The sequence below is a fragment of the Dasypus novemcinctus genome, chromosome 8 (assembly GCF_030445035.2).
Source record: "Dasypus novemcinctus isolate mDasNov1 chromosome 8, mDasNov1.1.hap2, whole genome shotgun sequence".
Lineage (NCBI taxonomy): Eukaryota > Metazoa > Chordata > Mammalia > Cingulata > Dasypodidae > Dasypus > Dasypus novemcinctus.
The window spans coordinates 38,837,141-38,853,338 of record NC_080680.1 but is presented as its reverse complement, the minus strand read 5'-3'; the positions used below and the strand labels follow the sequence as shown (position 1 = coordinate 38,853,338).

The following is a 16,198-nucleotide window of genomic DNA, read 5'->3' as shown; positions in this document are numbered from 1 at the left end:
ACCTTATTTTGGAAACTGTAATAAATAATAATTTGGTTATTATTATTATTGGATCAATTTGCCAAAACATATAATAATAAAGAGGAAAACTACAAAGCACTCTAGTTTGTGAGGTAAGTATAATAAAATTCTGATTATTTCTTGTATTCCATATACCAAGTAGGACTAACTGAGATCATCTTGGAGAAGGTAGCAAATTAACACAAAGTTTTTGTTTTTGTTTTAAATCTTTCAACATAATTAAACATGGACTTACATTTCACTTTAATGGGAAAAGGAACCTGGCATATGAATATTTCATTTGTGTAAGAGAATCATAATAGATCAAGTCCATTTGACCCAGAAGTAGATTTCTGTCTTATTTTTTTTACCAGTACCAGATGAGATGCTTTCATGCCAGGCATCTCATTTAATAATTACTACTCAATTCAGGTTATTATAACCATGAATCCTAGCGGAGGTTATACAGATAATAAAACATCAGCCACCCTGTGTGAGCCAGGACACATGAAGACCTCTGCCAATGAACAGGCCGGACACATTGTATCTGGCAACTGTAAGATTATACCATGCACTTCTCTGTTGGAAAACATAATAAACAATTGTGAGATGTCACAGCTGGGATATTTGCAGCTTCATTTGATTTGAACAAGTGGATATGGCAGGAAGGGAGAATGATTTTCCAGATGAAGAAAACGACTGGAGTTTGGAAAATCTGAATACTACTTGGCAGTGAAAGGAAGTAATGAGAGTGTGGGACTGATTATCCCAGGGTGCATTCAGACTGTGGAGGATGGAAAACACCAGTTTAAATAGATTGGGCATTCATTGGTAGCAGAAAGAAATCCCTGATGGGTATTATATGGTCTCACTGATATGAATTAATATGATCAGTAAACTTACAGAGTTAAAACATAGAGTATAGGTGAGTAGGAGACAGAATGAGTTGAGAAGGGGGAGCTGATGCTGAATGTATGAAGAGGTTTAATCAGGGATTGTAAATATGTGGTAATGGACAGAGTTGATGGTAACACAACATAATGAGTATAACTAACACTGCTGATTTATAAATATGATTGTAGCTGAAAGAAGTAGTCTAGGGAGCTTAGTGTTAACTGAAAGACAACTTGAGGATAATCTTGGGACTAACAGTGATTTTGGAGGTAGATGAGGATTGTGTAATAAGAATGTTTTTCTATTACAAGGTGTTAAGAATATGGTGATACAGACTATGGTTAACATAATACCATAATATTTTTCTATCAAATGTCAAGAAGGTATATCAATGCTAAAGGTAAAAGAAAAGAATATGAGATTTAGTTTTATGAGATGTGACTATGATCAAGCATTTTTTTTTTCATTTTCTTCATTAACAAGGAGACCTTGGCCATGTCATTTACCCAATCTGTGTTTATTTATTCATCTTTCAGAATACTGGAGAAACAGTTGAGTTTGTTTTTAGGATTAAATAAGATAAATGTGCCAGGACAGGATTTTTTAAAGTAATTCTTCCACAATTTGTTAAACTGCCTTTTTTCTGTTATTTTATTTTATGAATTTGAAATAACATTTTATTTAAAACAAAAAAGAATTCCCTGAGAGTATTTGGGCAAAGGAGTGTTAAACTCAGAACTGGACCTCAAGAAGAGCAAACCTGGATCAATGTACAGGATGGCTTATGGGAATGAGAATGAAGAGGCCTGGCAGGAAACCACTGATACGGTACAGGTGAAGAAAAATGGGGATCAGAATGAGGGTAATTATAGCAGTTTGACATAGTTATGAATTCCAAAAATAGATATTGGATTATGTTTGTAAACTGATCTCAACCTGGGCATGATTAAGTTATGATTAGGGCTTTAACGGGGCCACATCATTAGGACAAGGCAAGGGAAAGAGTTGAGGGTTTTTGATGTTGGAGTTTTGATGCTGGAGTTTGATGCTGAAGCCTTAAGCTGGAGCCCCAGAAAGTAAGCTCACAGAGGAAAGAGGAGCCAGTCCCAGGAAGAGAGGAGCCCTGAGCCCAGGAAGAAGCAAGCCCCAGGAAGAAAGGAACCTTGAACCCAGAGAGAAGAAAGACCCTGGGAGGGAGGAACCCAGGAAGCCTGAACCTTCACAGATGTCAGCAGCCATCTTGCTCCAACACGTGAAAATAGACTTTGGTGAGGGAAGTAACTTATGCTTTATGGCCTGGTATAGGTTAGCTCCTATCCCCCAAAAATACCCTTTATAAAAACCAACCAATTTCTGGTATTTTGCATCAGTACCCCTTTGGCTGACTAATACAGAAATATCTCTGGAATCAAAGTAGAGGAGGCAAATGTGAGAGACACTGCCAAGAGAAAATTGAGATAACTCAGCAACTGATTTGCTAGGGTGGCCTGTTGGTGCAGGGAGGAAGAGGGCAGAGGTGAAGCTTTTAAGCTTGAGGGGATGGGAGAGTGGCAGCACCCAGGCAAGATATTAGAAGGAGGAGCTTGGTGGATGGGTGGGGTGCTGGACGATACTGGAGAGGTTGATTTTGTTTCTGAACATGTAGAACTGGAAGTAATGATGGGACAACCAAGTAAGACATCCAACTGGAATGTGGATGTGGAGATTAGGAGAGAAAGGTCGGGGCCAGAAATAGAGTTTTGTGAATAATTTCCAAAGAGATTACTCCGGAAGCCAATGAGAGGTGTATGATATCACCAAGAAGAAAAGGGTCACTCCAGGGTGTCAAAAGTCCTTTTATTGCTTTACCAGTAAAAAACTAGAATCAGCACAAGAGACTACAATATTTGAAAAGTTAGGCAGGGTAAACAGCACACAGCATACACACAGATAGGCTAAATTCACTGTTTTAAAAATAGTGCCTCTAAAAGCAAAAGCTATATGCTGTTTTCAGGAAATTCACCGAAATCATAAGGACACAGAAAGATTTGAAATAAAAAGAACAATTTCTATACCAGACAAACATACTAACTAAAAGAAGCTTGTGTAGGTGTATTGTCAAACAAACTGAATTGCAAGACGAAAGCATGGCCAAGGATAAAGCAAGCCACTTCATAATGATAGAAAATTAACTCATTAGGAAACATAATGATTCTAAAAGTTTATGAACCTAGTAACAGAATCTCAAAATATGCAAAGCAAGAGTTGGTACATTTTCAAGGAGAAATTGATGCAATCATGGGAGGAAATTTTAAATCATTTCCCTAAAAATGTTACTAAGAAAAAAGGGGGAAGTGGATTTGGCCCAACGGATAGGGCATCCACCTATCACATGGGAGGTCCAAGGTTCAAACCCAGAACCTCCTGACCCATGTGATGAGCTGGCCCATGTGCAGTGCTGATGTGTGCAAATGCAAGGAGTGCGCCCCGTAAGGAGAGCCGCCCAGCACAAAAAAAGTGCAGCCTGTCCAGGAATGGTGCCGCAAACATTGAGAGCTGATGCAGCAAGATGACGCAACAAGATGAGACACAGATTCTGGGTGCTGCTGACACAAGCGGACACAGAAAAACACACAGCAAATGGACACAGAGAGCAGACAACTGGGGGGGGGGCGGGGAAAGGGAGAGAAATAAATAAATAAATCTTTTTAAAAAAAGGAAAAAAGGACTGAGAAGAAAGTTTTAGGGGACGTCTACATTTACAGATGAATGCAATGAGAAGATCAAGGAAAAGAGGAGGAGAAACAGCTAGAAAAGTCAAAAGAAGAAAAAAGCCCTGTGTCATTGAGCTTTAGGAAGGTAGGAAAGATAGATAAGAAATCAGTTAAGAGGGAGTAATTGAGAGTGATACTGTTCAAGAGGAGTCTAATTTTTAGGGTGAGATCACAGAAGAAGTACAAAGTGATTGGATGTGTAGCCTGCGTTTAGGGAATGATCTTAGGGAAGAAGAGGGAACACTACTTCCTCTGATGGCAGAGAGGAGAAGAGCACAGGTCAAAAAAGGGTCATGTGAGGTGGAGGAGAAGGAAGGTGGAAAGTTTAAATTTGTAGCCTTAGATTTTTTTCAAGGATAGCTCTTCCGTTGAGAGTGAGGGAAATACATTTATAGGTTCAGTGCAATTCCACTCCAAATCCCAACAATGCATGTGTGTGTGCATATCTCTCTGTGTGTGTATGATTTGACAAGCTGGTTTTTAAGTTATACCTATGAGCAAAGGGCTAAAATAGCTGACAATAATGGAGAAGAATAACAAGGAGGAGAACTTGCCCTACCGTATATCAAGAATCATAAAGATATACTAATTAGGAAAGTGTAGTAATGGTGCAGGAATAGTCAAAAAGGGAATTCAGAAAGATTCATGCACCTACGGAAATTTGATTTATTTATTTATTTATTTTTAAATTATTTATTTATTATTTTTTAAAAAATTACATTAAAAAATATATGAGGTCCCATTCAACCCCACCGCCCCCGCCCCCCACTCCCCCCACAGCAACACTCTCTCCCATCATCATGACACATCCATTGCACCTGGTAAGTTCATCTCTGAGCATCACTGCACCCCATAGTCAGTGGTCCACATCATAGCCCAGACTCTCTCACGTTCCATCCAGTGGGCCCTGGGGGGATCTACAATGTCCCGTAATTGTCTGTGAAGCACTATCCAGGACAACTCCACGTCCCAAAAACGCCTCCACATCTCATCTCTTCCTCCCGTTCCCCACACCCAGCAGCCACCATGGCTACCGTTCCCACACCCATTCCACATTTTCTCTGTGGACATTGGATTGGTTGTGTCCATTGCACACCTATGTCAAGTGAGGGCTTAGATTCCACATGGGTACTGGATGCACTCCTCCCGCTTCCAGTTGTAGACACTCTAGGCTCCATGTTGTGGTGGTTGACCTTCTTCAACTCCATGTTAGCTGAGTGGAGTAAGTCCAATAAATCAAAGTGTAGGAGCTGAAGTCTGTTGAGGCTCTGGGCCTGGGTGTCATATTATCAGTCTAGAGATTCAAATCCCCTACATATATCTTAAACCCAGCACCAACTACAATTCCAATAAAGTAGCATGCAAGTCTTGTGAAAAGAGATCCCCTCTGAGTCCAATTCCATCATGCAGAAACACCAGCTCCAAAGAAGGGCCATCTGTCGGAAATTTGATTTATGATGGAGATGGCATTGCAGATAAATGATGTAAGAATGGACTGTTAAATAAATCATATGGGTCATAGTCCATATTTATGGATGGTACCTCACACCATATATTTAAAAAATCATTTCTAGGTGGGTCAAAGATTTAGTGTAAAATGTGAAACTACATAAATTTTATCAGAAATTATAGAAAAATATCATTTTGATCTTAGGGCAGGGAAGAATTTCTTAAACAAGAAGCATAGAGTACAAATATAAAAAAAGGTTTAATAAAGCTAAGTACACTAAATTTGAGAATTTTTGTTTGTCACCATAAATAACAGTGAAGAAACAAGTTTCAAACTAAGAGAGAGTATTGGCAACACACAAACTGACAAAGGGTTAGTGTCTAAAACTACATAAAAAGAATAAGAGGAATTGGAATAAGGGGATGTAAAAGGTTTAGAACGATGATTACAGGGAATGGGAGAGGCTTTCAATACAAATGAAAAAGGATCGCCCTCCATCGTTGAAACCCATACCATAATATTTCTCTTTACCCAGGAATATTATAGAGAAGTATTAGGCACACAGGGCAGAGGGATAGATAGAAGAGAGAATCAAGAAAAGGGTTGACAAAGAAAGCATGGAGTCACAAGTCATCACAGAGAAAAGAAAAAGAAAATTTAAAATATCCTTCCACGTAGGTCATCTCAGGAGTTTGATCACAGGCTCGTGAATTATGGAGCCCAAGTTCTATATGAATGAAATGGTGGTAGTGGTGGTGGGGAGATAGGAAGGTTGTGTTTGAAGTAGTGTGAGTTTAGAGTCTCAGAGTTTGGAGCAGCATCAGTTGTGAGTGGAGACATATTTCCCAGGTGTAACTGAAGTGGTGGAAAGAAGAACAGCACTGGACCAGAGGAGGTCAGGCAGCTGGAAGGGAGGCAGGAAATTAGGAGAGGCATCCGTGTGGAAGTGGAAGGTTGTGAACTAGGAGTGGGGCGGGCGTTAAAGTCCACCAGGACTTGTTTAGTGCCACAACTACCATGGGGCTTCCATTGGTAAGTCTAGTGTGGGGACAGCAGATTCACTGCTCCAGCCTGGAGTTGGTGGGTTAGAAATGGTGCCAAGGAGGTGCAGTTAATGTTGGGGTTTAAGATATATTTAGGGGATTTGAATCTCTGGACTGACAATGTGATAGCCAGATCCTGAGCCTCAACAGACTCCAGCACCTACAATCTGATTTATTGGACTTACCACACTCAGCTAAGATGGAGGTGAAGAAGGACAACCACCACACCATGGAGCCTAGAGTGATTACAACTGAAAATGGGAGGATTGCATCCAGCATCCAGGTGGAATCTGAGCCTCCTCTTGACATAAAGGTGCAATGGACACAACCAATCCAGTGTCCACATAGAAGAGGTGGTATTGGATTGGGAAAAGTGGACATAATGGACAAAGGGTATGGGGAAAGGCAGGAAGAGATGAGAGGTGGAGGCATCTTCGGGACATGGAGCTGCCCTGGATGGTGCTTCAGAGGTAATCACCGGACATTGTAAATCCTCACAGGGCCTACATGATGGAATAGAGGAGAGTATGGGCCATGATGTGAACCAATGTATATGAGGTGCAGAGGTGCCCAAAGATGTACTTACCAAATCCAATGGATGTGTCATGATGATGGGAACGAGTGTTGTTGGGGGGGGGGGAGAGGGGGGGTGGGGGGGTGGGGTTGAATGGGACCTCACATATATATTTTTAATGTAATATTATTACAAAGTCAATAAAAAATTAAAAAATTAAAAAAAAAAAAAAAAAAGATAAGAATATTAAAAAAAAAAAAAAAAAAAAAAAAGAAATGGTGCCAAGGGAAGCCTTGGGCAGGAGTCCAGAGGGCAGACAGGGACTCTGGGAGGCAGAAGCAGAGAGAAGGAGCTGGCACTGCCCTCTCCTCAGGAGCTAAAAGGCTCTGTGGTTTCTACACACATCATCAGCCCAGACTGAGCGTTGCCACTTGGGGTCCCCTCTTCCCTGCCTTGATATTCTTTATGACCAAGTTTCCTCTAGAGGAACAAGTTAAATGAGGAACACTCAGTCCTGATTCCTTAAATTTGCTCCAAGCTAATACTAAGATACTACCTAAACAGCTATTTCTTCTTTAATTTATATTTTTACTTGATAACAATGATGGAGCTTAGCTGACAGGTTGGTTTTTAGGGGATATATCGCCACAGAAATTGAAAGGTTTTGATATAATCTTTTCTTCCGAGGTGGAAGTAAACAGAGAATTGATTTTCTTGAACTCTGTGAATGAGTAAAAAGAACAAAGAATCCCTGTGATGATGTCCTGAGAGGCTGCCCCACATATCAGGACTTCAGAAAGGGACCATCAAGGCATTTTTTCCATGAATCTCAAGCGTTTCACCAGCTAAATAGGTATCTACATTCTACTTTTTATTAAGTATGTTAATAGGAAGCTGGGATGAGAAAGATGTCAGATTGGCTCTAGACCAAATCCTGTAGCTGAACTCGGTAATGGTAGGATTGATTTCAGAAGGTTATATCCCTTTTGGTTTGTAAAGGGAATTAAAAGCAACTTTAAGGATATAAGAGAGTCTTCCGGGAAGATTGGACTAAAAAGATACGGGACTCTCTTCTTTCCCAGAAAAATAGCTAGAGGACTAGAGAAAAGGACTGGAAAAAAAACCTTGTAGGGTTTAGGACATGTGGGGAAGGCTGGACACGGCCCAGAGGAGAGAGGGCAAAGGAGAAGAATCACAACAGCAAAAACTGTGCGTAGGGTTTAGGACATGTGGGGAAGGCTGGACACTGCCCAGAGGAGAGAGGGGCAAAGGAGAAGAATCACAACAGCAAAACAGTGAATTCCAAGCTGCAGCTGCTGCTGTGTGCACCCTCCCTCACTTTTGAATTCTCGGGACTCAGGGCCAGTGGCTACAGACAAAGGGGGTCCCAGGGATCCTCCTCCCCAAAAAAGGGGAGAGAGAGAGACTCAGTCTAAGGCTGACTCAGCTTTGACTCACAAATTTGGTCTGCTGTGTCCCAGGAGCCCTTCCAGGTCAGGTGGGACCATGCGGTTGTTTGCCTCAGGAGCCAGTTTGGGACCAAAGAAATCGGGGACTACAGAGATCCGCTTTCTCAATCCCCACCTCTCCTGAGCAGGACTGATTGTTGAGGATGCAGACAGGAGGGGAATTATTTCTTACATGGGAAAAGGGAGGGGCTGCCAGCGAAGGTTGGAGAATGGCTTCTGAGAAAGTTTGAAATATGAGGCTCTTAGTCTCCAGGCAAGAACCTCTATCACAGTGATAGGGTCTTTGTTGCAACAAACACTCTAACCAGGCATTGAACCAAGGAGTGCCGTCTACTCCTAGACCAAGGAAGTGACGTGAGGAAATTAAAAGTAACTAAATAAGTGAAGCATTTTCCAGCCTTTCCAGCCTCCCTCCCCAAGGCCCTTGGAAGTGGGTCTGCAACTCATTACTGGGGTCCAGAGCCCAGTTTTGGGCAACCAACAGGGACAATCCTAATGATCTAGAACAGATTGAACCAAGAATCAAAGAACAGCAGTAACACATAGACTTCCACCACTAAAACCCTATGAAAGAGAAAGAAATTGAGCATCTGAGTAAACCTACCATCCTAATCAGATGCCTAGACATCAGCAAAAAATTATGAGCCATACTAAGAAAATCGAAGACATGGCCTAAGAAAAGGAATAGATCAAAGCCCCAGAAGAAACGCAGGATTTGAGACAACTAATCAATGAAACACACAAAAATATCCAAAATCAAATTAATGAGGCTATAAGAGAAGAGGAGCTCCACTAGGCAATGCTGCTTTATTTTGTGTGCTGAGCTATGCAGTGTGGAAGGGAAGATGCTTTGGCTCTGCAGAAAGCCAGGCCTGCTGGGCAGTTGCTGGCTGTGTGCACTGTTCCTTACCTGGCTGAGCCTCCGTTCCCTCCGCTACCTCCTGCAAAAGGAGAAGAATAATGCCTTCCCTGTACCCACCTTGTTTGTAAAGCATCAAATATCCCTCAAAAAGGGGAATTAATTTATAATCATGATGTATTGAAATTCCTAATTTACTTCTATGAAGCTGTAGAGACTTTTTAGCTTTTTAAGAAGATATTTGCTTTCCTTAAAGATAGTACTACCTCACACTTCTTACAATAAATTCCTCGTGTTAAAATGCAATTGACTTTCCACAGGGATGAAGTGAGGGGACAATTATCAGGCAGATTACCAGGCAGAATCCCATGGAACTATCCCAAAAAATGTTTAGAGAGGTACATTCAGCTTCATTTGGCTTTATGACTTCTTACTGGGTCCTAGAATTGTAATCCCAGCTGCCTTTCTAGGAAATTTGTAGGACTACTGAAATGTAGAGCTCTGATGAGTTTTAGTGTTAGCACTGTCCTTAGTGTTGGAAAATCATCAGTACTCAATCAGAGGGAAATCCATGCCATGGCATGCTGAAGCTCCAGATTCAGCTCCTTGGGCAGAGGAAGCATGGAAGCTAACTAGTTAGGGATGGGAGAACACAGGCGCAAGCACTCTCTGGGTGTGTAGAGGCTCTCCTGGGACAACAGCAGTCCTGATGGAGTGTCCCACCTGCAAGCTGGCCTTCTTTTACGGGGGTGGGGGTGGGGGAGGGGGGTTCGCTGGCTGAGTATTTGAGTCTATAGATACTTAAGGATTAGTGGTGTTCTCATCCTTATCTCCACTCCTCTGATCTCCAAGCTCAAGCCTGGAAGCTTCTCACAAAGGCCCTGTGGGTTGCTTTCTGGAGACGGGACTTGCCTAAACGTTTGGCTTCTCAAACTGAGAAGTTCTTTCCCTGCTGCACGCCACCCCTCCTTCTGTCCTCCCCTCCTCTCCCTCCCTCTGTTCTTCCTTCTCTCCCTCCCTCCCATCCTCCTTCCTTCCTTCTTTCTTCCCCCTTCCTTTACTTCCTGCCCTCTCCCTCTGTCATTTCCTTCTTCCTGCTCTTTCCTTCCTTCCATCTTCCCCTCCCTCCCTCTCCCACTCTCCCTCCACACAGTCTTAGTGGGCACCTGTGGTGCCAGGCACTGTCCTAGACACAGAAACATAGTCAGGACCAAGAGGGTCCTAGCCCTAGCCCTTGAGGAGCTGGCAGTCTAAAGGCGGAGCTGGAAGAAAGGATGCTGACTTCATTCGACCCCATCTCTCTCCTGTGGTTAAGACTTTTAGGGTCTGTTGTTCCCAGAAACAGTCAGCTCATGAGAGCTTGGCAGACTTAGGATGATCCAAACCTGGCTGGGACAAGGTTGGATTCACACTGCTCCTTTGCCCCCTTTCAGCATTCAGGCTCAGCTGACCTTGGAGGACAGTCTCCTTCAAGGTCTGGCAGGAACCTACTCAGAGTAGACCATTCATGTTTATTTCCATGAGACAATTTCTGAATAAAACGGTTTCTCACAGAGGTTAAACACCCCAGTTTTGAATCCTGGTTCCTCATTTACTAATCAAGTAAGTTTGAGTTTCCCCATCTGTAAGATGAGAATAATAATTGTACCTCTCACTGGGATAGTCACAGAGATCACATGAGCTAATGCTTGTAAATGATCCAGCACCCTGCCTGGCACATAGCAAGTACTCTTTAAATGTTGGCTCATGCTATTTATATTCAGCCTGTCAGGGCATCTCATTTGTATGACACTTTGCCCAGATTTAAGAAATAGCTCAGAAGCCATTGGAGGAAGTGACGAAAACTATGGACGTTTCCAGCATTCTTTGGGTGCTCTCTCCATTTCCCAAATGTGCAGATTAGTATATTAGCCTGGGCCCTGTATGGCTCTAGTTATCTGACACAAAGCACATCCATGATTCACTACTCATAAGCAAAGTGAAAACCCCAAATCTGCGAGGGTCAGCTGACATACTTTCCAGGAAGAAACCCATTTTGCCTCTTCAACTCATTTTGTTGAAACAGTCACAAGCATTCAGATGAGCTCCAAAAGGCAAAGATGTTAAAACCCTGCTGTACACATTTCATTAAATTCAGGGCAGAAAAAGCAGTGTCCTAGCTATTTTGTGGGAGGAAACTGCAGGAGACAATGAAACCTGATGAGGGTTATTAACTCGACCGGAAAGCAAAACAGTTGGTGTATGATTTCAGAAAGTGGTTAAACTGTCAGAGGGAATGTGAGGGCCCTGCCACCCACTGGGTCACAGCTTACATACCAGTTCCTTCTTCTTCATGCACTCCATGAGGATGATAAACAGATGCTGAGCTTGGGTTCGAGTATAAGTGAAAGTCTTCTGAATGGTCACCAAGAGTTGGTCCCTCAAAGATTCATTTATAAGTCTGCAAGTTAAAAATAATATCCCAAACAGGTCAACATAGCTCCCATTTAATACATATTTCTGAGAAATATTATAGAACACAAAAAAACATTATGAGGATTCACTTTAGAGAGGGTTTATTTTTTTCCTGTATTTTTCTCACCATAGTTGTTTTGACTGTGATAATTTAAAAATTAGTGCATTTGGAAATAACCATTTTAGTATTCTAGAACATAAAAGAGTTAAGTAGGGAGTTTGATTTTGTTCTCTTCCTATGTTTCTCTCTCTTTTTTTTTTTCCCTTTATATGGCATGAATCTAATATACTCTTTTCCCTCAGGTTCTGTTATCAAAAAATGCCTTCAATCATTCACAGCTTAGTAAGAATTTATTATATTACTTATATGAAAGAGATTTAAATTTCACCTTTAAATGTGGAAAGAAAGGTTATACCTTTTTAATGGATTTTCAGGGATCAATGAGCAGAACTGTTTCTTCTAAAATCATTCCATGTAGGTGGTAGCCTATGATGAATCATAGGTCATCTGCACTTATATCAAGCTTTTGGTCTCTTACAGCAAATAAATCTGACCCATAAGGAGGTATAATATTGACTCCTTTATTAAAAAACAATTTTCATGCCATAGAAAAATGAATGAGAGCAAGGAAGTTACATTATTTTCAATCGATGCTCAACCACCTTTATTAAGAGGATCAATTACAACTAATTTTTAACTCCTCTCCCATCATCAATTTATTGGGCTGTTTCTACCTGCCATCAAATGGCAGGTAATAAAAACTCACTTTATTATTAGCAGATATAGCAGATATTGTTCAAAATCAGGAAGTTAAGATTACTCTGAAGAACCATGGCAAAATCACAATTTACCTAGTATTTTGCAGTTTACGAATTGCTTTCATAATAATGTACCAGCCACCCCTAGATTAAATAGTAAAATATAATTATTATTTCATTTGGTGCTTACAGGGACCCTATGGGCAAGTGATTTATACCATTTTATAGACAGGACAGTTTTGGTCATAAAGAACCAGATGACTTACTTAAGGTGACACAGTAATTAAGTGACAGAGAGAGAGAACTGCAACCTAGTTTTTCTGGCTCCCTGTCCAGTGCTCTTTCCATTATACCTCTGCCTTTCTTCATTGGTGTGGCTGCTTGAGCAGGAACTTATGTGAAACTTCCTTTAACATGAAACCAAGACAGATTTTGTTCCATTTGAAGAAAGCAAGCAAGAAGGGCGGTATTTGAAAACGTCTTGATACCAGTGGAATACTGTGTTCCAGGGTTCTTTGAAGACTTTCCCCAACCCACTAGGTTGGGTTTTAGGGTAGCCTCACTTTGAGGAAGGAGGCATTCCCTGTGATAGAACTATACCAAAGATCTTGGAGGTTCACCTAGTTGAATGAAGGATGGGGTTACTCTTTGCCTCCCAGGAAGTTCTCAATCAGAAATATAACATTTAAAAAAAGAGGATGGCAGAGATAAGGCTGAAAAAATAATACCAGATCCTCTCTCAAGATTATCTAAGTTATTCTGATGGATTCTGTGATCTCAGCTGTGGATCAGCTTAAAACAATTCACTCATTATTCATTCATTCAACAAATGCTTACTGAATGTCTGTTTGATGCCAGGACTTTGGTAAATGACAGAGATACAAAGGACAGATGAAATAAACACACTCCCAGCCCTCATTGAGTTTACATGCCAGTGGAGTAAGATGTTAACCAGCAATTCAACTGTGATGACAGAGTGAAAGAAGTAGGAAGAATGTGACAGATGAACATAATCTAATTAGGGGTTCAGGGAAGACTTCTCTGAGGAAGTGCTGTTTGTTTGAAACTTGAATGAACATTGGCACTGTCAGGGGGTGGTGGGGTTGGGTAAGAGCATTCTAGACAGACAAAACACTATTAACAGGCCTACCTTGGGGAAAATGAATGAAGGTCAGTATGGCTGGAGCAAAAGAGCAAAGGAAAGTACAACATGATGGAGGTTTGGAGGGAGTGAGCAGAGATGTGATCATGCAGGAATTTGGAGACTTTGGGTTTTATCCCCTAGGTGATGAGAAGCCACTGAGGGTTTTAAGCAGAAGAGTGACATGGTCACATCTGTGCTGTCAATTAATCTCTTGAAGCACTCCTACCTGCGCATGTGTATACTTGACAGGTGACCCATGTGGATGGGTCTAGACAGCTCTTTGCAATATCAAGTCTACATAAATGCTGTACATGATTAACACCAGAAGGGGCTCCCCTGATTAGCCACTTGACAGATCCAATCATTGGTCTGCAGGTGTTTAATTTTGGTAACAACTCAAAATTTGTTTCCTACTGCCAACCATCTGTAGTGAAATCCCAATTCCCTGAGGTCATTTACTGCTTGAGGGATCTGTCACTTGTTTCCAGTTTGTCACTTTGTAAAAGCTAAAGAAAGATGTACAGCTCAGCTGACTGTGGGCTTCAGTGATTAGTAGAGCTGCAGACACTAAGCATCCTATATTTCTTAATTCAGTTTCACAATTGACTAAGTTGTGACCTTGGATTAATCATTTAGCATCAAGGATCATAGAAAGTCAGAAATAGGATTCTCTCCATTGGTGTTTTCCAATGTGCTGGATGCCTATCTCTGATGGAATAAAGATGATTTTAAGTAGAACAAAAGTGATTTGGTCCATTCGATATCTTAAAATTACTCTCATTAACTGTTATTCCTGGTGCACTTATTTTTCCAACCTTCTAATTGCATCAGGAGGAAATTCTCATTTTTAGTGCAACTTTGCCTTTAATAGCTCCCCAATGTTGACTATCCCCTTTAAAGAAGAAATAAAATAGTTTAGGCTCTACACCTTTGGAAGGAATTTAGTAACAGTGTTTTAAATAAGATCCCCTATGACATTTGATGTGACTATCACCCTCCATGGTTTACAACACACAATGGGTTACAGGGGTAATCTCTTTTGATCTTTAAAACAATTTGTGAGACAAACATGTTTTAATTCCATTTTGCAGAAGAGGAAACTGAGTGCAAACAGGTTAAATGACCCGTGTCAAGTCATGTAGCTTGAAAACCTCAATGCTTGGGTTGAGTCTAATGGCTTCAGCCTTCTTTTCCAGGTTCTGCTTTTCCTGTTTGTATTCTGTAAGTAAGCCTTTTTGTTTTCATAATCATTTGCATTGGAGATAGAAATTTGAGTAAAATTGTTGCGGGAAAATGATATTCCTTTTTTGTGATATATAGAGAATATCTAAAGGCAATCAGACAAGTTTGGAGAAGATAAAGGGAAATGGACAAATGAGAATACCGGCAAAATGCATTCAGTAATTTGAAGATTATATTTGCTTCTAATTTTTAAGGGGTAGTTTCTATGCGGAACCAGATGTTTTCTGTGTGGCAAAAAGGTGTGCTCTGTCTTCTCCAAAGATCTTTTCTTATTTTGTGGCCATATTCTATAGGATATAGGGAAGCCTGTTTTCTTGAAATTATTGCTTTCCTAGTTCTTCACATAGTTTTCATGCACAGAACTGAAATGATTTAAAAATTTTCACTGTGATATTTAAAAATCAGTGAAATGAGAAATAATTAGAAAACAGTTCAATTATTTTCTTTTTATAGCACTAGAATTATGATTGAAAATTTCTTGGCATCAAGATATGATCATACTATTATTTGAATTTTTAGTTCTAAAATTAAGTCCTTGACATAGTGGTATCTATTTATGGAAACAGTCAATTTATGACTGCATATATTCTAGTTTTATTTTTGGTACACCTCAAATTAGAGGGTTTTGTGACTTAGAAAGCATAGTCATTGAAGTGAGATAAATCTCTATACTATAGCATTTGTGTCTACATTTAAATGCTGTACTTATGATATAGAACTCTTTACATGAGTCACAGAGTTATTTAAAATAGGTCAATGCTCATCCAATTGACGAGCATACTAAACTACTTATTAGTATTCTGTTCAAGTGCTGGCAATGCAACCCATGCATATCAATACTTATCTCAGAATGAATTCACCTACAATATCAGGGTTTTGTTCCTTGATTTAACAATTAGAAAATACAATGGGTCTTTAAAAGCTGAACTTCAGTTACTGGCTTTTGTGTACTCGAGAAGCCATTCTCATGACCCCCAAAGACATTCTCTATTAGAATATTCAGATACAATATGAAAAACTTTTACTTATATAAAAAATAATAGTTAATAATACCACAATTTGGTACTTAAAGGACATAATTTTCTGGGGAAGCTCTAAAGAAAAATGAAATTTGATCATTTGCTTAAAGCCAAAGCAAATAACTAAATGTAGTGCTCAGGGCACAGAAAGGTTACATGCCTTGACTAAGGTCACAGAAAAAGGCATTTTTCTTTTCTTTCTTTCCTCTTCTTTTTTAAAAAATAAAATTTACCATGTCCTCTCAAACATTAGGTCTTCTGGGGTCGCAAGTAGCATAGTTCTGCCCAGATTGGCAGGTCAGCATCATGAATAAAGCACATCTGCCAGATGCAGGCTGTCTGGTTTAATTAACACACTTGCTAACTGAAGGAACTTGTGTAAGTTATTTAATCTCTCCATGTCTCAGTTTCCCATCTGTAAAATGGGAATTATAATAGTGCTTACCTTACAGACTTGTGAATATTAAATGAGTTAATCTTTGTAAAGGGCTCAGAAAAATGCCTGGCACATAGCAAGTTCTATGTAAGTGTTACTATTATTAAAACACAACACCACAGTATTCCTTAGGAGAGAATCACTGATGATGCATTCCTTCTT

The 16,198-nt window shown here is 40.3% G+C and overlaps 1 protein-coding gene across 13 annotated transcripts in view; it reads right to left on the bottom strand.

The window, feature by feature from the left end:
• TRPM3 (transient receptor potential cation channel subfamily M member 3) overlaps positions 1–16,198 on the bottom strand; it is a 915,440-nt gene that overhangs the window by 176,329 nt on the left and 722,913 nt on the right. For all 13 annotated transcript variants that reach the window (XM_058301681.2, XM_058301675.2, XM_058301676.2 and 10 more), the window contains one exon: positions 11,299–11,422. In XM_058301681.2, the coding sequence (XP_058157664.1) occupies positions 11,299–11,422 (124 nt within the window). The remainder of the gene's footprint in view (positions 1–11,298; positions 11,423–16,198) is intronic.